Source organism: Saccostrea cucullata, unplaced genomic scaffold (genome assembly GCF_032062105.1).
Source record: "Saccostrea cucullata isolate Sc308-1 unplaced genomic scaffold, CSIRO_AGI_Scuc_v1 ctg496, whole genome shotgun sequence".
NCBI classification, from domain to species: Eukaryota; Metazoa; Mollusca; class Bivalvia; order Ostreida; family Ostreidae; genus Saccostrea; species Saccostrea cuccullata.
Window position 1 is genome coordinate 177,486 of NW_026930996.1, and position 23,664 is coordinate 201,149.

The window sequence follows — 23,664 nt, forward strand, 5'->3', positions numbered from 1 at the left end:
AGGACATTAAATATTGGATCAGGAAGTGGATCACTTTTGAATAGAAAGTAAAATTAAAATGAAGAACTTTTTTTTTATGCCCCGCCATGAATATGGCCGGGGCATATAGTGTTTGTCATGTCCGTCCTTCTGTCCTTCCATCATACTTTGTGTTTAGCTCTGTTCAAAGCTAAGTTTCAAAGAAACTATCCAAGATATTTTCATCAAACTTCATATGCTGATAGATATTGATGAGAGCTATGCAACTGCATCAACATTTTTTGACCTTACCTTTCCTTTGACCTTGACCTCACTTTTCTTAAATTAGTGTTTAGCTCAATTTTAAACATATACCATTGGTGTTGTACACTTACCAGATGGTGTTATCAAACATCACATGTTGATACAAACTTGCACGGATGATGCATCTAGGGATGAACACTATCAGACTTGCTTCAGATGCTGGATCTGACCTACATTTTCAAGATGAGTGACCATGTTAAAGTTTTTGGAGCAGGTCCATTCCTAAGGAACTATTAGCCCTACTTGGACCAAACTTGCATGGATGATGCATCTAAGGATGGACACTACCAGACTTGCTTCGGATGCTGGATCTGACCTACATATTTCATAGCCCAAGTAACTATAAGCACTGCCTGAACCAAACTTGCATGGATGACGCATGTAGGGATGGACACTACCAGACTTGCTTAGGATGCTGGATCTGACCTATATTTTCTTTCCCAAGTAACTATAAGCCCTGCCTTAACCAAACTTGCATGGATGATGCATCTAGGGATGGAAACTACCAGACTTGCTTAGGATGCTGGATCTGACCTACATTTTCATTCCCTAGTAACTATAAGCCCTGCCTGAACCAAACTTGCATGGATGATGCATCTAGAGATGGACACTACCAGACTTGCTTCGGATGCTGGATCTGACCTACATTTTCATTCCCAAGTAACTATAAGCCTTACCTGAAGCAAACTTGCATGGATGATGCATCTAAGGATGGGCACTACCAGACTTGCTTCAGATGCTGGATCTGACCTATATTTTCAGTCCCTAGTAACTATAAGCCCTGCCTGAACCAAACTTGCATGGATGATGCATCAAGGGATGGACAATACCAGACTTGCTTCGGATGCTGGATCTGACCTACATTTTTATTCCCTAGTGACTATAAGCCCTACCTGAACCAAACTGATCAAATTTTATACACATACAAATTTTCATGTTGCTTTATACTTATACCAGGTATATCCTAAAAAGGCGGGGCATTCATGTCCTATGGACATATTTCTAGTTGTCATAAATATTTCCAATTGTTTAATGCACTGAATGTTTTAAGGTCATTCGGTATTACAAAAACTTCAGTATTTGTTTTGTCTGGTTCATCAATAATTGTGATTCAAAGCGTAAACTTGTACAATACATCCGTCCTCAATCATTATCAGCTGTCAATAGATGTTTGTTAAATTTGCATATATATTTCCAAGCTTCTTATTTAACTTTATGAAGTAAAAGCTAGGCACTGGTAAATATATATATATATCAAAAAAACATTTTTTAGGCAATTAGTGCGCTCCATATTGTCATTGTGCGGTTTGAGGTTTTTAGTGCGACCGGTGTATGTTTTCCTGTGCAAGGTGTAACAGTAAGTAGTCGATGTAAGTTTTTAAACTTGTTTTTATTGTATCAACCACTGACTTATGCACACACACACACAGATATATTAGAGGTAAATCAGATTGGAATGCTCGGACTTGTAATGGTGAACTGACACCCTGGAATTTTTTTTTGTATGAATTTTTTCCATTGTTGATTGAGGACAGATTGTTTGGCGCCAAATTAAAGGATGTTTAAGTGAATACTGAATAGTTAAAAAATATAAAATTTTAGGTACATTTATGTTTATCATTAACAAAATAAAGTTAGTTTGCGTCGTAAAGTTCTTTCACAAACTTGCAAAAAGTTCATGTGAAGTCAATCGTCAGTCTGCATATGGTGCGTCTAATTACCCGTAAGGATCCCCCAAAACTGAAAATGATGAAGGAAGGGGGCATTGTGGCTTTTTAAAATAAAAATTTAAACAAAAGTAACTCCCCCCCTGGATCCCATAATGTATGCCTTCAGCAGGACATAAGTCCATTACCAAGTATTATTTTGAATAGATTATGCATCACTGTTGAGAATTGTATGTAATCACCTTAAGCGAAGGTCTATGATGTAATTTAATACTGGAATATTTATAAAGGTTGAAACTTTGAATTCTGGAAACGAGCTGTATTCGAGATTATTTTTCATACTGTTTTATTTTCATCCAATCACACTTTATGTGGATAAGGCCAGGTAAAATTAATCTTTAGATTCTCATCCTAATTTGCTAAAAAATTTGCGGATTATATTTTTTATTTTTTATAATTGTTAATTTATATATAGGCCTAAGTATCAACATATATATATACGCCAAAAAAACATTTTTTTTCATTACCTTAATGCAAATATGAATAGATTTAATTCTTTTCATATTCTTTTAAATATTTAAAGAAAATTTTTGTTTTAAAAATTAAATATTTATTGTTAATTAACAAGTTATCACACACACACATTATATCACACCCTGAACAAAATGAGGTAATGGGAATGACACCCTGAATTTTTATTTTGCAAAATCTATATAAATGTTGATTAATAATTATTCTGGCTGCCAAATTAAAATTTAAGTGCCTTCTCATAAGTTAAAAAATATAAAATGTTGTAGATTTTGTTTATTTAACAAAGCAAAGTCACACAGCTGTAAAGTTCTTATATATAACTTGACCAGGTGTCATTTTACTCGTCTATTTTTACTTAGTTACAATCTCTCTACATACTCACTCCTGCCAGTGATGGTATCTATCTGTGTTTATGCTATTTTTTCTTCTCTGCCTTCTCTATACTGACAAATTATCTTTTCCTTACACATTTAAACTTCTTTTATTGCCGATTTTACTCCATTCTTCACATGGCGTTTTTGCTATTAATGCATCACTGTTGAGAATTGGAGATAATCACCTTGAACCAAATTCTTACTGAATAAAAATACTGGAATATTTAAAAATCAAAATAAAAAACTGGGGCGGGACATTTTCAGACTGTTTTATTTTCATAAAGATTAATTTTATATGGCCTAATGCTGTGGACTTTCAATTACATTCAATAAACATGAATAATCTTTAAATTAAAATTCTTTTTTTAATTTTACTGTTTAATAGATCTCTGAACTCCCATAGTAAAAGGCGACTATGTGGTCATTTGGCAGCCCACCTGAAAAAAAAAACGGCAAGTTACAGTTATCAGTAATTATAACTTTGAGATATTTTTTTTTTAAATCTTTACTTCAGTTATGAGTTTTTCGCTTCTAGGTTGATCCCTTCATAATAATTATTCACTAGATTATTTAAAATTTAAGTAAAATATGATAGCAAATTGCCAAAATATATATTTATGAACAGTAACAATAGGATTGAATGAAGGAGCACTGTATTTGAATTTAATATTAAATATCATATGACAATTTATCAGTATTGAGGAACTTTTAATTATTATTCTTGTCATCATATTATAAGCTTTAGTGGCGATATTGACTTACCTTTATAAGCTTTAGTGGCGATATTGACTTACCTTTATAAGCTTTAGTGGCGATATTGACTTACCTGAGATTATGTTTGGTTTCCAGAAAACTGCGGCCCGGTGAAGAGTACTGGATTCCCAAATTCTGTAAACAAAAAGGAAATGAGTTCTTTTGTGAGGTAATAAATAATGAGATTAAACATGCCTATATCAGTTTATCAAAGTAAAAGTGCTCGGTTAGCATGGTTAAAGAATATTTTGTGGAACTTATAATAATCTAATTTTTGAGGCACAGTTAATTAACACTTTCAATGCAATTCTTGCACCTCGATCAATCTTCGACATAATACTGCACATCAGAAACAGTTGAACTTTGGTATCTCTAACTCAGATATTTCGAATACCACAGATATGTCGAGGTGATGTGGAAGTACAAACCACATATTCTTTAAGTATTTTATCCTTGAATCCTCAGATATCTTGAGTTTTTTCTCAGCACCATCAATTTCAAGATAACGAATTTTTACTGTATTTTAAAAACGTTATTAGCATCAGGTGTTTCTTGTTACAGGTTGATGAGGACTTCATTAACGATGAATTTAATCTACATGGACTAAGACAACGAGTTTGGCACTTCCAATGTGCTCTAGATATCATTTTGGACTTGGATTGTAGTAAGTGCTAAACATAATAAAGTTTGTAAAAAAAAAAAATCAAGTTTCTGAGTCAGCTCAGTCTTGGAGTATTTTGTGAAAACATCCCTGATTGATCATCATCTGCAGGTCATTGCCAGGTTTCACATTTTTAGCTCACCTCGACAAAGTCGAGATGAGCTTATGCTATACCCCCGGCATTGGCGTCGGCGTCCCAGTTAAAGTTTTGGGAGCAGGTCCATTCCCATGTAACTATAAGCCCTACCTGGACCAAACTTGCAAGGATGATGCATCTAGGGATGGACACTGCCACACTTGCTTTGGATGCTGGAGCTGACGTACATTTTCCTAATGAGTGGCCAGATTAAAGTTTTTTGAGCAGGTTAAAGTTTTTGGAGCAGGTCCATTCCCTAGGAACTATAAGCCCTACATGGACCAAACTTGCATGGATGATGCATCCTTGATGGACACTGCCACACTTGCTTCGGATGCTGGATCTGAGGTACATTTTCTAGATGAGTGACCAGGTTAAAGTTTTTGGAGCAAGTCAATTCCACAGGAACTATAAGCCCTATTGGGACCAAACTTGCATGGATGATGCATCTAAGGATAGACACTACCAGACTTGCTTCGGATGCTGGATCTGACCTACATTTTCATTCCCAAGTAACTATAACCCCTAGCTAAACCAAACGTGCATTGATGATGTGTCTTAGGGATGGACACTACCAGACTTGCTTCGGATGCTGGATCTGACCTATATTTTCATTCCCAAGTAAGTATAAGCCCTACCTTAACCAAACTTGCATGGAAAATGCATCTAGGGATGGACACTATTAGACTTGCTTCAGATGCTGGATGTGATCTATATTTTCAATACAAGAGACCTGGTTAAAGTTTTGGGAACAGATCAATCCCAGTGAACTTGAAGTCTTTGATATCTGCAGTATTAAGAAAGTAATATGAATATTTGTTTACACTCTACATGTTTTTCATGCTACACATGTAGAAATGTGTATGTGCCATGTAAGGGGTTAAACACAACTTGCAAGAATATTGTTGTTGGGATAAATACTAAATATTAAGAAAATATGATGTGAGATTTGCATTATTAAACTGATAACATTCGTCGAGGTGAGCTTCGTAATCTTTGATTACCTATGTTTATCATTAGCTGAATCGTCAGCTGGCATCATGACAAACTCCAAGGAGTTTAAGGATACTTGTTGTAGATATTACTAAGGGTGAAATTTACTGAATTTTGTAAACATTGAAACGAACAGCAGTAAATGAAATGGTACCATCTAAACGAGAGAATTTTATGTGTTGAATTTTTATGGCTACTTACTCATGAAACACTAATTTAATAAACCATTCTTTCACTATAATGTAAGTATGAGTTATCGTTACTGTTTATATGTTGGTTTTTATGACGAAAGAGTACGAAGTGTCAAAAACTGAAACAAGACAGTAATATAAAAATATAATACGATAGCATTGAGGGTTCCGGTTTACGTTCAATATTTCAAAGCTCTATGTTCAACATTATACTGTTATAAGCATGATACTTTATATTTTCTAATCTATAAAAAGCAACAACAGGGGTTATTTATTATAGAACATATACTTGGAAAAATAAAATGATACGTAGCTAGTTTTCACTACTTGGAAATTGGAATTAAATATGTTAGACCATATTGGTTTCTAGATAGTTTTGTTTAATATTGCGTTTCCGGTATCAACTATAACAAAAAAATGTTTGTAACAGACACAGAGTGTGTTTTCTTTGGTAAAAATGAAATAAAACAACTTGTTTGGATGAGAGGTTTTTTTCTGATAGACATTGATATTAACCTTCATGTAATGTTTACTCAATTTGTAAACGTTTAGAGCATTTAATCAAAACGTCGCCGTTTACACGTGTAATCGTTTCGCCCTTAGATATTACCTGTGATGGAACTAAACTGTTTTCTTGCCTTCAATGTATAAGATTTTTCCATAGGTGTTTGACGTTTTTTAACCTTTCTTTTCATAAATAAAATTTTCCCCATACTTTACTATTTCTTTTCATAGATAAATTAAAATTTTCCCATGGTGAAGTATGGGGAACTTTTTATTTATGAAAAGAAAAGTTAAACATGTAAAGCACCTGTGGATATTTGCTCTTTAGCTCCAATGTTAAAAAAGACCAAGAAGCATATTACAGGGGGAAGACGTCTGTCTGTCTGTCTTTTCCTCCTCAAACAATTTTCAAATTGTTAATCTTTCTATAGTTGATTGAATTCCAGTAAAACTTTGTTTAAAGATTGATTACATAAAGGTACAGAATGCTTCTTTGTTTTGAAAATTGCTAATCACTGTGGCCATGGTCACTACAAATAGAAATTTCTGTACATTACTTCCAAAACACTGCTACTAAAGTTTTAGTCCAAATTGAATGACTTTTTATACTAGTAGACTTCATAAAGTTACTTGAGTCAAAGGCTTAAGTGGCCTTATCTGATTGAACCTTGAATACAAAATGTACCTTAAAAAATTGAGGTTTTAGAAGAATGCAATAATCATATAAATATTAACAAGGATACATTTAAGGGGGATGTACGGCCACATTTAGTGCAGTGAGAACAAAAACATTTCTTCAAATGGCTAAAGTACATTATATTTTGATCAAATTCTAAACCCTTATGATAAAGATACAATAAATATGCATAACTGACTGTATGTTGTGCATATATAATCTATACTTTTGCAGAAAAATGCTTTTGATATGCTCCTTAGAACTGCGCAGCTACAGAATTCAGCAAAGCCTTAAAAAATCCGAAAAAATACGCAAAGTGTGCATTAATGTTCTCTCTACAACCATTTGTTGAGAAAATGTCTAAATTTTGCACTTTTAAATGATAATTTTAAGTTCAAAACAAGGTATCGTTGTCTTCAAAAGGAGTGTAAAGAAGCCTGAAAGTAGTTCATTGATAGCAGCACGTGGTCTATTTTTAGTACAGAATTTTGTTTTCCAGACCTCTTCTTAATATGGAGGGACATAACAATCTTTAAATGTAGAAGAGAATTACAGTTGCAAAATATTTCAAATAATATGAACACTTTTCAAAGAGGAAATGTGTTATAGTGTGGCTTAGTGTACGTATTGAAATAAACTTTTTGATTCCAGTTAAGGAAAAATGAGCACCATCAAAGTTTAAAATTAAGAGTTTGTAAGTTTGCCACATATAACTTATAATATCTATCAAAAGTTTAATTATCACCAATGAAACACAAAGAAATTAAACACATAAAATCGAATATGAAAAACCTTGTGTTAGTATCTACTAGTACGAGGGGTGATCAAAAAAGTTCTCGAACTATCTCTATATCTACAAAACCACAATTTAGATTAGAAACAAATTTGGTGCACACTCAAGTTCTATAAATTGCATATGCCGAATTAAGTTTTTCTCACAATGTGAAAATAAAGTCATTATGCAGGTACTTGTGACGAAAAATGGTTGTCTCAGTGGAACTCATTCAACAGTCGTTAAAATAATCATGGTATATCTTAAAACTGCCTTTGAAGTAACGTTAAAGAATTTGTTCATACTTTATTAAGACAAATGACTTCCTAATAATTCAATCAATGATTGGATAGACCGTTTTAGTGAAGGAAGGCAGATGGTTGAATATGATACTTGTTATGTTTCCCGGTGAAAGCAAGTTTGAAAAGGGCTTTGTTTTTAATTAAGCAATATGCTATAAGCAATATGCTATCAAAGATCTCCAATTTACACTTTGAAAAATACTTGAATATTTCAACAATAATATAAGTATCAAATACCTAAGATATCGTTTACTTTTTACTATACTCTGTCAAATAAACATTTACAATTTTCATTACAGCGGAGCAACATTTGAAAAGGAATAAAATCATTCAGAGTGGGTTAGGAGATTTAATGAATAATTTTTTTTCTATTTGCCCATTTTGTCAAAATTACAATTTTACAGAGTAAAGAAAAAAAATCAACTCAATTAAATATTTTATACCATCTTTAAAATGACGTTTGGTGGACCTTCCAACTCAGGGAAAATTATTGGGTCCGTATTTATGGTGAGAAAAAAATTCCTTAAAATTTAAACATATTTGTTGACGGAAGAAAAAAAAATCCTGTAATTGGATGTAAAATAAAATTGAGTCGAACCATTTTTAGGCAGTAAAGAGAGGGCAACCAAATATTTTTACAACAAATGGTCTTATAAGGCTAGTACATGTTCCATCACATACTTAGTAATGCAAAATTTTTTAATCTTTGGCACTATTTTGAAAAAAGAACATAGGATTTTCGGAAGGGGGGGGGTAGTCTCTCATTTTTTTGCGATGATAGACATAGCATATGCAATGGACCTTTGTTTGCAAACATTGTGATTGCTTCTAAATTAAAAAAAAAAACCAAACAAGTCTATATATTTTATCAAGCTTCGTATGTTCAATGATCGAGAGCTTACAACGTAGTCAACATAATGAGACATGATGCGCTTTTATGTCCAAACATTACTCCATACGATGTGTTGGTCATTGCAAACAATCAAGCTATTTATGTGAGGTGCCTGAAGGAAATCCTTTAACTGCCTATTTTTTCTATCTAACTGCTAAACAAAATAGACATATGTACCAACTTTTCGAATGTAAGACATTTAATTCCAATTTGTTTTTCATGCACCGCATATTGTTTAACATTATCAAATTAAATGCTAAGCATCCTCCTTGCAGTGCCCCATTTCAAAATAACTTCTATCGCCACAGAAAAAAGACCCGACGTAAACACATATGTTTAGGGCATTTTTTAGCTTTTTTCTTGAGTTTTAAAGTTACCAACAAATTATCAAGACTTGTTCCATGAAAAATTAAATATAATCATGGTAATAAACGCATCTATCCACAGCAAATATATGAACATGTCAACCACGTGCTCAGTGTATTAATATTTTCTAGGAAACTCGAGCTGTGAACAGAACAGTTTTTCCCGATTTGCTGGAGTGGGGTTAAAATCGCGTTTTTTCATTAATCAGACGAAGCGATGCAACAAATAAAAGTAGTAAGTAATATTACCTAATGATTATTACTTAGTAATTTCTTGTCTTGATGTTTTTATGGTCGCATTTATTCTTAAATCAATGTTATTCGAACGCTGTGTGACAGAGGAATGGCGGACGAAAAAAACACATGGCCTCAGGAAGACACACATATGAAAAATCAAATTTTCAAGAATTCTAGATAATGACAAGAAAAAAACAAAACAAATGGTTGTAGCCATATTATCAATGAATCAAACTAACACCATTTTCAATGCATTTTTCATCTCGTGAATGCTGTAGCTGCGCAGTTCTACAATGATTAATTTCCTCCTAATTAAAACAAAATAAACTTAATTATTTACTAATTTTGGTCTCTAACACTAGGTAACTAGTGCATTAACACTTTGAGTAACTTTGGGCTAGTTTAGACGAGTATTAAGCGCATTCTTGGCCTTTCTTATTTCACACCAGACTAGATCCAATTGGCTTGTACATCCCCCTTAATGCAATTCATTTTTTCTTTAAAGTCCATTTATTATATATATAAAAAATGAAGAGCAACATTCTTCTGGAGACCTCTTGTTTTAAAATACTCTTTATATAATTGCAAACCAGAAGAGCTACAGTGTCCTTGAGACTAGTATAATAACAAACTGAAGAGCTAAGGCCTCCTGCAGTAATATAAGTACAAACTGAAGAGCTACAGTCTCCTGCAGACTAGTATAATTACAAACTGAAGAGCTACTGTCTCCTGAGAGTATTCTTGTTTTACTCTATTCAGTACGCGATTCAATGATGGATGATTCAGACCTCTCAAACGATTCTGAAGCAGAGAATGTTGTGGAAGAAGCAGCGGAGTTGTTGTATGGCTTAATACATGCCAGGTACATTCTGACTGACAGAGGAATCAGGAAAATGGTGAGTATTAAACAATTCAATCTTTAACTGAAATAAATTCAAATGGCATTGAATGAAAATAATTGTTCTTAAAAATAAGTGGACTTTGTGACATTTGCTGACCATTGCATGTTTGTTTGAATCTGACTTTTTAGATAGACAAATGGCAGGATGGCGTGTTTGGCACCTGTCCACTTGTGAGCTGTGAGAGACAATTTGTGCTTCCAATAGGTAAATTCAGAAAATGTATTCAGGGCATCAATATTTTTTGTCCTTTCTGGTTTCCCATGTAAATTAACATTGTGAAAAATTGTAACAATTCTGTGCAAACACAAACACATTTTAGCAATCAACTCGATCACATTGTATGCTGGTCATGAAGTGTCCCGGTCTGATTAAAATCAAACTTTCACTAGCTCCTTTTTAAATTTCATTGTCACATTTTTACCCTAAATTTTTACTTTGTAGCTTGTGTACTAAATGTGCTAAATTTCTAATTCAATAAAAAATATTGACTGTCCCTCGTATAGTTGTCTGTTTAAACTTTCTGCATGAGTCTTTGATGATGAAGTACTGACATTGTTTAACTTTTGTTATTGACAGGAATTTCTGAGCACATTGAAAAAGAAACAGTAAAAGTGTACTGTCCAAAATGTGAAGATGTGTATCATATACGATCCCGACGCCATTGCTTCACAGATGGTGCTTTTTTTGGACCAAACTTCCCTCAAATGTTGTTTATGGCTTACCCAGAATACAGACCTGAACGTCCATCCAATCAATTGATCCCAAGGTAAAATGATTTTGTTTAATGTTGAGTCAGCAATATTTCAGCCATATTTTGCTGATGAAAAGACATGTACAGGGTTGAAAGAGTTTTTTGAGTTTTTCTGGTAGACCCTGTTCTTTTTTGAAAACCAGAAAAAGATCTTTTACGTGCCAAGGGGGTTGTTATCCTTGAAACAGGGCACATTAGACCATTAGACAAACTTACCAAGGTAAGAATCAGTTGGTTTTAAGGTATTATAACTTATTACATCCAGCTAATCAAAATCTTACAAAGGTAATGTCACTCAAAGCAATCAACTAATCAGTTTCGTTAACAAAGCGGTACAATATATGTATCAATTCATGGATGAAAAATTGAAACATACAAATAATATAACAATCTGTCAAATTGTTGGACTATTAATAGAAGCTTCAAAGGATCGATCCAAGAAAATGAACTGTAGTCTCCAGTAAAACCATCAATTAAAATTTTATGTTTTATTTAACTAGATTACCGACATAATTATCAGTAGATGAATAACAAAGGGAAATAACTTCTCACAAAGTAAAGGACAACGTTGCTTTACAGGTAAGTGGAGCCCTCCTAACACTCAATCAAAATCCTGAAACAGATGTCAGGAGTAAGTGAGCTAATATCAGCCTTTCAATCCAGAAACCATAATTTAATAGGGATGTCTTAAAGATCTATGAAATAAAATGTTGTTGTAGCATTCCTCCTTAATATCCAAAGACACAAAAGATTTTCATAAATATGATTCTATCATACGCTTATTTCTACAAGGTAGTACTAATCATGTGTTAAAATTAGAGCAAGAATTTTGCCAAACAATCCAATAGTAAGGCTGTTTCTGTATTCTGAGGTGGTCAATAAAAATATCAAGATGTCAGATTCTCCAGAGGCTGTATATGTACATTGCTGGCAGTGTAGGCATTACTTAATATAAATGGAAGAGTTCCTCTATTGTAGATTTTTCACATAAAACAAAAAACCCACCTAGCACCCTTTAATATTTTGACTTGTGAATATGCTTTTGATCTTGTCATTTCAAGAAAATGATGATCTTCTCAAATTATGATTGATTAATTATTTTTGCCCCCCTTTTCAGGTTTATTACTCTTCATGGTAAAAGTATGAAGTAGCTGCAGATATTGAATTGAAAAAACAGAAATAGCCGTCTTAATAAGGAAATCCCAAAGAGGAAATTCTGTAGGAATGGGCATCAAAACACAGGAAAGATTTGAGATCAAAAGAAAAGAAGTTCTCAAGAGGTGGAGAATGGAAAGGGCAAAAGAGGAAGCTTCATAGAAGTGGAAAACTGAGAACATTGATCAGTGGCTCTAAGATGGAGCAAGGATGCATCTCACATTCACCATATAGAATTATCAAGTCAGAATTTAGTTTTCAACTCATCTGAGCTGAAAGTTAAACTGAGATTTTTTGATTACCCCTTGTCTGGGGTTGGGATAGGGTCATTCGTGTTTCACAAACATGTAGTTTTAGCTCTACTGGTCAGAGACCAGAAGTGTTTATGTGATAGTAAAGTGTCTTTCTTCCGTCAGTCCAGCTGTCTGTCTGTCTGTGAACAATTTTTCAATATGCTATTACATGTACTCCCAGTTTTGGTTTGATTTCAATATAACCTGGCATAGAAGTGGACTGTACTGTCAAAGGTTCATTATTTAGTGCATTGCTTTTTTTTTGTTTTTGATGAACAATGTTGCCATAGTTACTAAAAATAGTAATTTCTGTAAAATTCCAATAAAATGCTACTCCTACAGTTTGGGTCTTATTTCAATATAATTTTACATGCAAGTAGATTACTCTAAGATATATAATTTAATAAATTGGTTTTTTTTTATATCGATGAAAGAGTGGTGTTGCCATGGCTACTAAAAATAAAAGTTTCTGTGAAATACTTTTAAAATGCTTCTCCTCCTACAGTTTTGATTTGATTTCAATAAAACTTGGCATACAAGTAGACAACACTAAGGTACATAATTTAATGCATCAGTTTTTGATTTGTTTTAACCTTATTGCCATGATAACTAAGAATAGAAATTTCTCTTGAAATCTTTTGAAACGCTACTCCACCCACAATTATTTTCCGATTTCACTGTAACTTAATGGCATACAAGTCGACTTTATGAAGGTTCATTATTTAGTGCATTGGTTTTTTGTTTTCAGTAAATGGTGTTACCATGGTTACTAAAAATAGGAATTTCTTAGAAATACTTTCAAAACACTCCTCCTCCTACAGTTTTGGTTTGACATCAATATAAATTGGCATATGAGTAGACTACATTAAGGTGCATAATTCTATTTAATGCTGCCTTTTCTTTTGTAGACCAGTAAAGCTACAGACTCATCAGAGATTTCATGTTTATGTTCACTGTTTTATCTTTTATTTGAACAGAATGTAGTAATACTGTGAATCACTCTTTATTCTCAAGAACTTTATTTTCGAGTAATTACGCGACACAGTGTGCTCGCGAAAATTTAATTCTGGCGTATAATAGCATTTCTTAAGATTATATAGAGCAATAACAACAATTCGTGAAAAATTTTTCTCGCTAATCAAGAGTCAATGACTATCTCGTGAAAATAAGGTGTTGCGAAAATTGAGTGATCTACAGTATGAAAAAAATATTATAGTCGTCAGTCTTTTTTCGTGTAGTACAGTTTAGCGGGTTATTTTAGTGGGGTGCTAATTATAGCGTCTTGATGGTAGCCAACTAAAATTGTAATCGCTAAAATAGTCAGTACTCTTCTTAGTGTTCATCTGCAAAGAGCTGAAACTCTGTGTCCATTAAAATAAATTATGCCAAAATTAACGGCTTATCTTTGAGCAGGCAAACGCCAAATTTTTAACCCACCAAGAAAACCTGCTATACGGTATATAGTGTATGTATTTCATATTTAGCAATAATTAAATGCATAGAATGAAAACATTAATAGACCAAATATTCATTTAAACTATGTTGTATACTTTCTGCTATTGAGCTAATCTGTTCAAAAGTTTGGAGGTCAAATTAATGCTAATTTGTGAAAAAATACAATTCATTATCGCTACATTTCTTCAAAATGGGCATTTATTTGAGGCTATATCTAAAAGAATCATACAACTTTGTCAGTTGATGGATCTTGGAGAATATTAATTTAAAAAAACCCTCGTAAGGGGAATTATCAAGAAAAGAAAAAAAATAGAATGGAAGAATGGGATAAAAATTTTCCTCTTGAGAAACACTGGGCCAGAAAAGCCCATATTTCAAAAATTCGTTTGGTGACTGCAAAAATGGGAAAAGGAGTTCAGCAAATCATGTGTTTTGCTAATGATTAGGGATCAAAATACGATTTTTTTTCTACAAACACCTGTTTTGATGGACATATTTTCCCATATTTTACATTCTCAACTCATTATTAAACTATGAAAGAGCTGCTCAAGAAAAAAAAATCCAAAGACACATTCTTACTAGGGTTTTGAATCCAAGGGTATTCACTATCCAAAAGAAATAACCCCAATAGGACCCCACCAATCAACATCCAAAAGAAATAACCCCAATAGGACACAACCAATTACCATCCAAAAGAAATGACCCCAATAGGACAACAATCGCCATTCAAAAGAAAGACCCCCAACACCGCCAATCACCATCCAAAATAAAGGCCCTCAATAGGACACAACCAATCACCATCCAAAAGAAATAATCCCAATAGGACACAATCAATCACCATCCAAAAGAAATAACCCCAATAGGACACAACCAATCACCATCCAAAAGAAATAACCCCAATAGGACACAACCAATCACCATCCAAAAGAAATAATCACAATAGGACACAACCAATCACCATCCAAAAGAAATAACCCCAATAGGACACAACCAATCACCATCCAAAAGAAATAATCCCAACAGGACACAACCAATCACCATCCAAAAGAAATAACCCCAATAGGACACAACCAATCACCATCCAAAAGAAATAATCCCAACAGGACACAACCAATCACCATCCAAAAGAAATAACCCCAATAGGACACAACCAATCACCATCCAAAAGAAATAATCCCAATACTACACAACCAATCACCATCCAAAAGAAATAACTCCAATAGGACACAACCAATACTTGATATCGCGATTACTTAACTTAGCGGAACTCTTTCGCGAAGGAGGTAGGAATCGTCTGTTGGGTGGGGGCAATGTGCTATTCAATACCATGCAAGGTCGATCATTGTAGCATTTATAAGGACAGATAAGTAAAAAATCCTGGTGGAATACCTCGCTAAACGATCGCTTAACCAGCCTAAGATATTTTTGAGAGGAGCAAATCCTAAATTGTCACATTTTTAACGATATTTTTAATTAAGCGGACTCTTCTCGTTAAATTTTCATTGAAAATCGTCACATTTTTAAGCAGATAAAACATTCTTAACTTTCCTTATTTGACAATATACTATCTGGAGTTCAATATCTGGCAAAACATCGTGATTTCGGCATTAAATTGTTCGAATCATTCGATTGTCACTACTATAAACAATGTCGTTTGCCCCCAGAAATTTAGACTTTTCTCGACTCCCCCGCAAAAGAGCGATAGTAAGTTAGATAACTGCGAGGTACTCATTGGTAGTCGCGATATAACGTATTACCATCGAAAAAAAACCCAATGGGACACAACCAATTGCCATCCAAAAAAAAAAAACCCAATAGGACAAAACCAATCACCATCCAAAAGAAAGACCCCAAATAGGACACAACCAATGACCATCCTAAGGAAATAACCCCAATAGGACCCCACCAATCAACATCCAAAAGAAAGGACCCCCATGCCGCCCAATAGGACACAACCAATGACCATCCAAAGGAAATAACCCCAATAGGACCCCACCAATCAACATCCAAAAGAAATAACCCCAATAGGACACAACCAATGACCATCCAAAAGAAATAACCCCAATAGGACACAACCAATTACCATCCAAAAGAAATAACCCCAATAGGACACAACCAATTACCATCCAAAGAAAGACCCCCAATAGGACACAACCAATCAACATCCAAAAGAAATAACCGCAATAGGACACAACCAATGACGGTCCGAAAGAAAGACAGTAGAACACACCTAAATCACCATCCAAGATACTGTAAAAGTATTGCATTAATTTTGGCTGTGTATTCTTTTTAGTGCCTTTCGCGGAAAGCAGCCTCCGCTAAATCAAGTACATTGCTAAATGCTTTGTGTATAAAGGTTCATTTAACGCACATTCAAAATGAACTAACTCAAATCTATGCGAACTTGTTGAAAATTCCATTTCTGCCAAATATCGTACACGCCAAGTACAATACATTTACAGTATAGACTCCCAGTAAAACACCTACAATCACCATCCAAAATAGGACAACACCAATCAACACCCAAAAGAGAGACCCCCCAGTAGGACACAACCAATTTTTACCACTCAAAATAGGCCCCAAATATGACAACACAAATCTACATCCAAAAGAAATGACTTGAAAAAGATGTTTATGGTAATCTAACAACCAAGCTGTATGATAAACGTGATGACTTTAACTTTTGTATTGTCAACTTCACCTACTTATGCAGCAATATGCCTTCATCACCTTCATACTGAGTTTATATACTGTATACAGGGTTATTTTCGCCCCGTTTTATTTTCGCCCTTTCACACTTGCAACCAATTTTGCCCCGTTTTAAATTCGCCTAGTCACAGTTTTGTTTAAGAAAATATATTGTATATTTTTAATTCGCCCCTTTTTAAATTCGCCCAAACGATGTAAGGGCGAAAGGGGCGAAAATAAAACAGGGGCGAATATTTCCCTGTATACAGTATCTCAGTTGATTCGGTATGCAAGAACAATTCCCAAAAAGAGGTAAATTATTGACAAACAGTTAAGTTGATGAAACAAGAATATAAGCAGTCTCATTTAAAGTCATAATTTCGTAAGTTTTATGGTAGATACAATGACATGCTGACCGACATTTTTCATACTAATTAGTACTCCATTATTTATACACTGAATTGACGACGGATTTTTCCGTTATTTCCCGATCATGATAATGAGCACACGGTGGGTGTGACCGGTCCGCAGGGGATGCTCACTCCTCCATGGCATCTGATCTAATGTTTTCAAAGGTCAGTGTTTGTTCAGCTCCTATTTTGTATTGTTTTATGAACTTTGGTATTGAATACTGTTCGTTATCTCCATATCCTTCATAACCTCAACAGGACACTACCAATCACCATACAAAAAATTGAATGGACCCCCCCCCCCCCAATTGTATGGAAGCGTATGAGTGCCATGCAATATTTTTTTAAAGTTGGAAATTCAAACTTTATTTTGGTAATTCCAACTTTAATCTTGGTAATTCCAACTTCCTGAAACAGAGGTCAGGACTAAGTGAGCTGATATCGGCCTTTCAATGCCGAAACCATAATTTAATAGGGATGTCTTAAAGATCTATGAAATAAAATGTTGGTGTGGCATTCAGACTCTCCAGAGGCTGTGTATGTACATTGCAGGCAGTTCCTCTAATGTAGATTTTTCACATAAAACAAAAAACCCACCTAGCACCCTTTAATATTTTGACTTGTGAACAAGATTTTGATCTTGTCATTTCAAGAAAATGATGATCTCAAATTATGATTGATTACTTATTCCTCCCCCCCCCTTTTCAGGTTTATTACCCTTCATGGTAAAAGTATGAAGTAGCTGCAGATATTGAAATGAAAAAACAGAAATAGCCGTCTTAGTAGGAAATCCCGAAGAGGAAATTCTGTAGGAATGGGCAGCAAAACGCAGGAAAGATTTAAGATCAAAAGAAAAGGAAGTTCTTAAGAGGTGGAGAATGGAAAGGGCTAAAGAGGAAGCTTCATAGAAGTGGAAAACTGAAAACATTGATCAGTTGCTCTAAGATGGAGCAAGGATGCATCTCGCATTCACCATTTAGAATTATCAAGTCAGAATTTAGTTTTCAACTCATCTGAGCTGAAAGTTAAACTGAGATTTTTTGATTACCCCTTGTCTGGGGTTGGGATAGGGTCATTCGTGTTTCACAAACATGTAGTTTTAGCTCTACTGGTCAGAGACCAGAAGTGTACGTTTATGTGATAGTAAGGTGACTGTCTTCCGTCCATCTGTCTAGTTGTCTGTAAACAATTTTAAAAATGCTACTACGTGTACTCCCAGTTTTGGTTTGATTTCAATATATATAACTTGACATAGAAGTGGACTGTACAAAGGTACGTAATTTAGTGCATTTTTTTTTTGATGAACGATGTTGCCATAGTTACTAAAAATAGAAATTTCTGTAAAATTCCATTAAAACGCTACTCCAACAATTTGGGTCTTATTTTAAAATAACTTTACATGCAAGTAGATTACTCTAAGATATATAATTTAATACATTGGGTTTTTTTTATATCAATGAATGGTGTTGCCATAGCTACTAAAAATAGAAGTTTCTGTGAAATTCCTTTAAATGCTACTCCTTCTATAGATTTGGTCTGATTTCAATAAAATTTTGCATACAAGTAGTTATTATTGTCTAATTTCACTATAACTTGAATGGCACACAAGAACTGAAGACTTGATATAAGGTACACTATTTAGTGCATTGGTTTTTGTTTTCAATGAATGGTGTTACCATGGTTACTAAAAATAGAAATTTCTTAGAAATACTTTCAAAACACTACTCCTCCTACAGTTAAGTTTGACATCAATATAATGTAGCATAAGTGGACTACACTAAGGTGCATCTGTTTATTGCTGCCTTTTCTTTTTTAATATGTAGACCAGTAGAGCTACAGACCCATCAGCCATTTCTGGTTTATGTTAACTGTTTTAGTAATATTAAAAAAAATATAGTCTTCATTCTTTTTTCATGCAGTACCCTATAGCTGGTTATTTTATCAGGGTGCTAATTTTAGCGTCTTGATGGTAGCCCGCTAAAATTCTAATACAAAAATGGCCAGTACTTCTCTTAATTAGTGTTCATTTGCAAAGAGCTGAAATCTTGTGTCTGCCAAAATTATTGACATACCTTTGAGCAGGCAAAACGCCAAATTTTAAACTTGCCAAGAAAACCCGCTATACTATATATACATGTACATGTAATGTATGTATATTTCTTTGAAAGAAACTTTATTCACAATAATTATTATATGCATAGAATGAAAACATAATTTTAATAAACCAAAAATTCCAATTAAACTATGTTGTATACTTTCTGCCATTTAGCTAATCTATTAAAAAGTTTAGAGATCAACATAACAGCTTCTTTGCGAAAAAATACAATTCATTATCGCTACATTTCTTCAAAAGTTTGTGTGATCATTACCACTACACGTTATCAATAAGAATATTGCCAATAACTAGTCATTACTGCAATGCTACTGAAAGAAGTTCAATTCATTATGATTCATATTTAAGAGGTTTCGAGACAGCAGTTCGTCAAGCAAATTAATGGCATTCAAAGATCTACTAATTTTGTAAAGACTTTGAATAAAATAGATTTAAGGAGGCCAACTGTGGTTTCCTTGTGCAATATTTTGCGCATCATAGTAAAATGAAGCGTATTTACTGTTTTAAAGCAACTTTTTTCGCTTACTTATGAAAATTAAACAAAATTAAGAAATTATAGGTATAAAAATATTATTACAATTTTATATAACTGATTTTTTAACCGATTTGCAATTGATAAGTAGGTTGACATCGTTACAGTTTACTGTTTTTGACGTTGTTATAAACTGAAGCTCCTAAAGAAAGGCGTGATAAAATTGTTGTTAAAGAAAAAGTAATAATCATAGGCTCTTGAAATTTAAAACATAGAAATTTGAGAATATGTCCATTATTTTTAATATGTTTTCTTCTTTAGGACACTGAATGCCATTGGATTTAAAACTCCTAGTAAAAATGTGTTTTGGATTTTTTTCTTGCAGCAGCTCATTCATAATTTAGAAAAAAGTTGAAAATGCAAAATATATGGGAAAATAAGTTCATCAAAACAGGTGTTTGTAGAATTTTTAAGAAATTTTATTTTGATCCCAAACACCTGAATTGCTGAACTCCTTTTTCCATTTTTTGCAGTCACTAAATTAATTTTCAGGGATACAGGCTTTTCTGGCCCAGTGGTTCTTAAGAGGAAAAATTTTTAATGACCCTATTCTAATTTTTCTTTTCTTGATTATACTCCCCTTATGAGGGATTTTTGGTTAACATTCTCCAAGATCCAGCTACTGACAAAGTTGTACGTTTAGATATAGCCTCAAATAAAGCCCATGTGAGCTTTCTGGATGTGTATCATTACTGCTACATACCAATTACCATCCAAATGAAAGCTCTCCAAATAGGGCCCCACCAATCACCGTCCATAAGAAAGGCCCTCGATGGGGCACAATCAATCACTGTCCATAAGAAATGCCCTCAATAGGGCCCCACCAATCACTGTCCATAAGAAAGGCCCTCAATAGGACCCCACCAATCACCGTCAATACGAAAGGCCCTCGATAGGGCCCCACCAATCACTGTCCTTAAGAAAGGCCCTCGATAGGACACAACAAATCACTGTCCATAAGAAAGGCCCTCGATAGCACACTATCAATCACCGTCCATAAGTTAGGCCCTCGATAGGACACAAACAATCACCATCCAAAAGAAAGCTCCCTAATATGACCCCACCAATCACCGTCCATAAGGAAGGCCCTCAATAGGACACTACCAATCACTGTCCATAAGAAAGGCCCTAAATGGGACCCCACTTATCACTGTCCATAAGAAAGGCCCTCAATAGGACACCAACAATCACTGTCCATAAGAAAGGCCCTCAATGGGACCCCACCAATCACCGTCCATAAGAAAGGCCCTTAATTGATAGGACACAACCAATCACGGTCCATAAGAAAGCTCCCTAATAGGACCCCACCAATCACCATCCATAAGAAAGGCCCTCAAAAGGACACCAACAATCACTGTCCATAACAAAGGCCCTCAGAAGGGCCCCATCAATCACCGTCCATAAGAAAGGCCCTCAATAGGACACCAACAATCACTGTCCATTACAAAGGCCCTCAATGGGACCCCACAAATCACCGTCCATAAGAAAGGCCCTAAATTGATAGGACACAACCAATCACCGTCCATAAGAAAGATCACCAGAAGAACACATCTTATCTCCATCCCAGATAAGTACAGACTCCCAGTTTCAATCACCATCCAAAATTGGACAACACCAATCAACATCCAAAAGAGATACCCACAATAGGACACAACCAACTACCACTCAAAAAAGCCCTAAATATATAGGACAACACCAATCAACATCCAAAAGAGAGACCCCAATAGGACACAACCAATCACCACTCAAAAAAAAGCCCTAAATATATAGGACAACACCAATCAACATCCAAAAGAAATGACTTGAAAAAGATGTTTATGGTAATCTTACAACCAAGCTCTATGATAAACGTGATGACTTTAACTTTTGTATCATCAACTTCCCTTACACCTATGCAGCAATATACCTTCACCCCCTTATACTGAGTTTATATATCTCAGTTGATTCGGTACGCAAGAGCATGCTCTGCGTATGTACAATTCCCAAAATGAGGTAAATTATTGATAAACAATTAAGTTAATGAAACAAGAATATAAGCAGTCCGGTTTAAAGTCATCATTTCGTAAGTTTTATTGTCGATACTATGACCTTGTCAGCAAATACAATTTATCATTAAGTCAAATGCTGGCGGACGTTTTTCATACTAATTTTTCCATTATTTCCCGATCATGATAATGAGCACACAGTGGGTGTGACAGGTCGGAAGGGGATGCTCACTCCTCCATTGCACCTGATCCCACCTTTAATGTTTTCGGAGGTCCGTGTTTGCTCAGCTCCTATTTTGTATATGGACTTTGGTATTGAATACTGTTCGTTATCTACATATCCTTCATATAACCCCAATAGCTAGGACACTACCAATCACCATACAAGAAATATAACAGACCCCCCCCCCTCAATTGGGCACCACCAATCACCATCTAAAAGGGAAAAAACAATACATGTAACAATAATATAACAATATAATAAATATGAATGAGCAACTGCATTGTACTATGAAAATTGTATAAGGGGATTTAGGGATTTGAAGGAACTATGGGATTTTGCTCCCTTCACCCCCCCCCCCCCAAAAAAAAATAAAATAACCCAACAACAACTCCTACATTTTTTATCCCTTAATGTCGAACTATGTCGGGTCATTGAGCATTACTGCATAGACCTAAATCAGCTATCGTGCAAAGTCATAAACCTATTACATGCAACGAGCAAAGCGGTGTCCTCCATATCAATTCCAAATATATGTGATCAATCACGGTCACGGGCAATTGCACACGCTTCCAGAAGGCCTAGTGTGTACACTAAACCCCCTAAAATATAAGTCAAACTTGTACTGTCTTCCGCTAAGTTTCAGAAACTAATACAATACAATTTTTTTGAATGCTTTAAAAATAATTGTAAAAAAATATAATAAATTCATAAAAAAAGTAAATGTTACGATTTTACAAGCACATGAATTTTAGCTTATGAAAAATACTTTTATAAAACACCGTATTACAATGCTTACCAGACGCCAGACAGTACAAGCTTGATCATGGATCATACGATAAGTAAAAACAAGAGTTATAAGAAGTAAAAGTATTGAAAAATCTTTCAGCGCCTACATCAACACATCCCATATACGCCCTGCGACATGAAAAACCGGCCTGTCCAGTTTTCTAAAAATAGTAACGATCTTTTCATGACCGTTCGGGGATCAGTTATTATCTGGGAAAATACATTGTATTACCCACAAGAAAATATTTATCAGCAGAAACTCCGAATATATTGAATGTAACATTTAGAATTATATATTCTTTAGAAATGTTCATATATTTTGTGAATATATTGAATGTAACATTTAGAATTATATATTCTTTAAAAATGTTAATTTATTTTGTAACCAAATCTTTTCTTCTCTCTCTCTCTCTCTCTCTCTCTCTCTCTCTCTCTCTCTCTCTCTCTCTCTCTCAAACAAACACAATGATCTAGCATGAATACAGGGCACAAGCGTCGGAAGCAAATTGAAATGGGGGGGGGGGGGGGGGGGGGAGGGACTAAACAAACAGAAAAAAGTAAACCCAATTTTCAATGCCTATATTATGTCTGTCTTTGCAAAAATGGGGTGGGGTGCTAAACCCCCTAGTCCCCCCCCTTCCATCCCAAGGCTTATGCAGGAATGGATTAAACTTTTCCTTGAAAGAAAAGGGAATACAATAATAAAACATCGGATATGGAAATCAGAACTATAAACGAAGTTTTAACTTTGGGCAATGATGCAGAATTACATTTTTTTTTTTTTTTTGGATAACGTACAATTCAAGTTTAGTATTGCCCAAGTTATCTGCAGTTGTAGTATTTGTTTGCAATAAATTCCTCGCCAACAATATTTTCCTGAAAAAGGGGGAATTTTTTTTAAATGCTATAGTATAAAGAACAATGCAGTTTGTATAGACAATCATTTTCCGTAAAAGTTTGAACCTTGGTTGAGTCTACATATGTCATCTTCGCTAGCCAAGGTTTCCGATTCGAAAGCTACTCTACTTGCAGAGA

The 23,664-nt window shown here is 34.4% G+C and overlaps 2 protein-coding genes across 4 annotated transcripts in view; one reads left to right on the plus strand and one right to left on the minus strand.

The window, feature by feature from the left end:
- LOC134230971 (histone deacetylase complex subunit SAP30 homolog) overlaps positions 1 to 23,664 on the minus strand; it is a 181,822-nt gene that overhangs the window by 70,944 nt on the left and 87,214 nt on the right. The gene's annotated exons all lie outside the window — the stretch shown is intronic.
- On the plus strand, positions 1,577 to 18,494 carry LOC134230972 (casein kinase II subunit beta-like). 3 transcript variants are annotated; one of them, XR_009984467.1, is made up of 9 exons: positions 1,577 to 1,723; positions 3,240 to 3,310; positions 3,704 to 3,776; positions 4,169 to 4,271; positions 10,096 to 10,232; positions 10,367 to 10,442; positions 10,815 to 11,004; positions 12,107 to 12,193; positions 17,803 to 18,494. XR_009984467.1 is itself a non-coding variant. In XM_062712845.1 (8 exons), the coding sequence occupies exons 2-8, from the start codon at positions 3,270 to 3,272 to the stop codon at positions 17,730 to 17,732; spliced, it is 654 nt and encodes a 217-aa protein (XP_062568829.1). In that variant the 5' UTR covers positions 1,577 to 1,723; positions 3,240 to 3,269; the 3' UTR covers positions 17,733 to 18,272. The 3 variants fall into 3 exon arrangements, 2 of the variants coding, with proteins under 2 accessions (XP_062568829.1, XP_062568830.1); XM_062712845.1 differs by lacking the exon at positions 12,107 to 12,193 and having other exon boundaries at positions 17,699 to 18,272; XM_062712846.1 differs by lacking the exons at positions 12,107 to 12,193; positions 17,803 to 18,494 and adding an exon at positions 11,490 to 11,640.

Excerpts from the sequence above, each read along its gene's own strand:
- LOC134230972 (XM_062712845.1), top strand. The coding sequence starts at position 3,270 with ATGTGGTCATTTGGCAGCCCACCTGAAAAAAAAAACGGCAA. Across the intron at positions 3,777-4,168 it reads GAAATGAGTTCTTTTGTGAG|GTTGATGAGGACTTCATTAA; the intron begins GTAATAAATAAT and ends TTCTTGTTACAG. Across the intron at positions 11,005-17,698 it reads TCCAATCAATTGATCCCAAG|GTTTATTACCCTTCATGGTA; the intron begins GTAAAATGATTT and ends CCCCCTTTTCAG.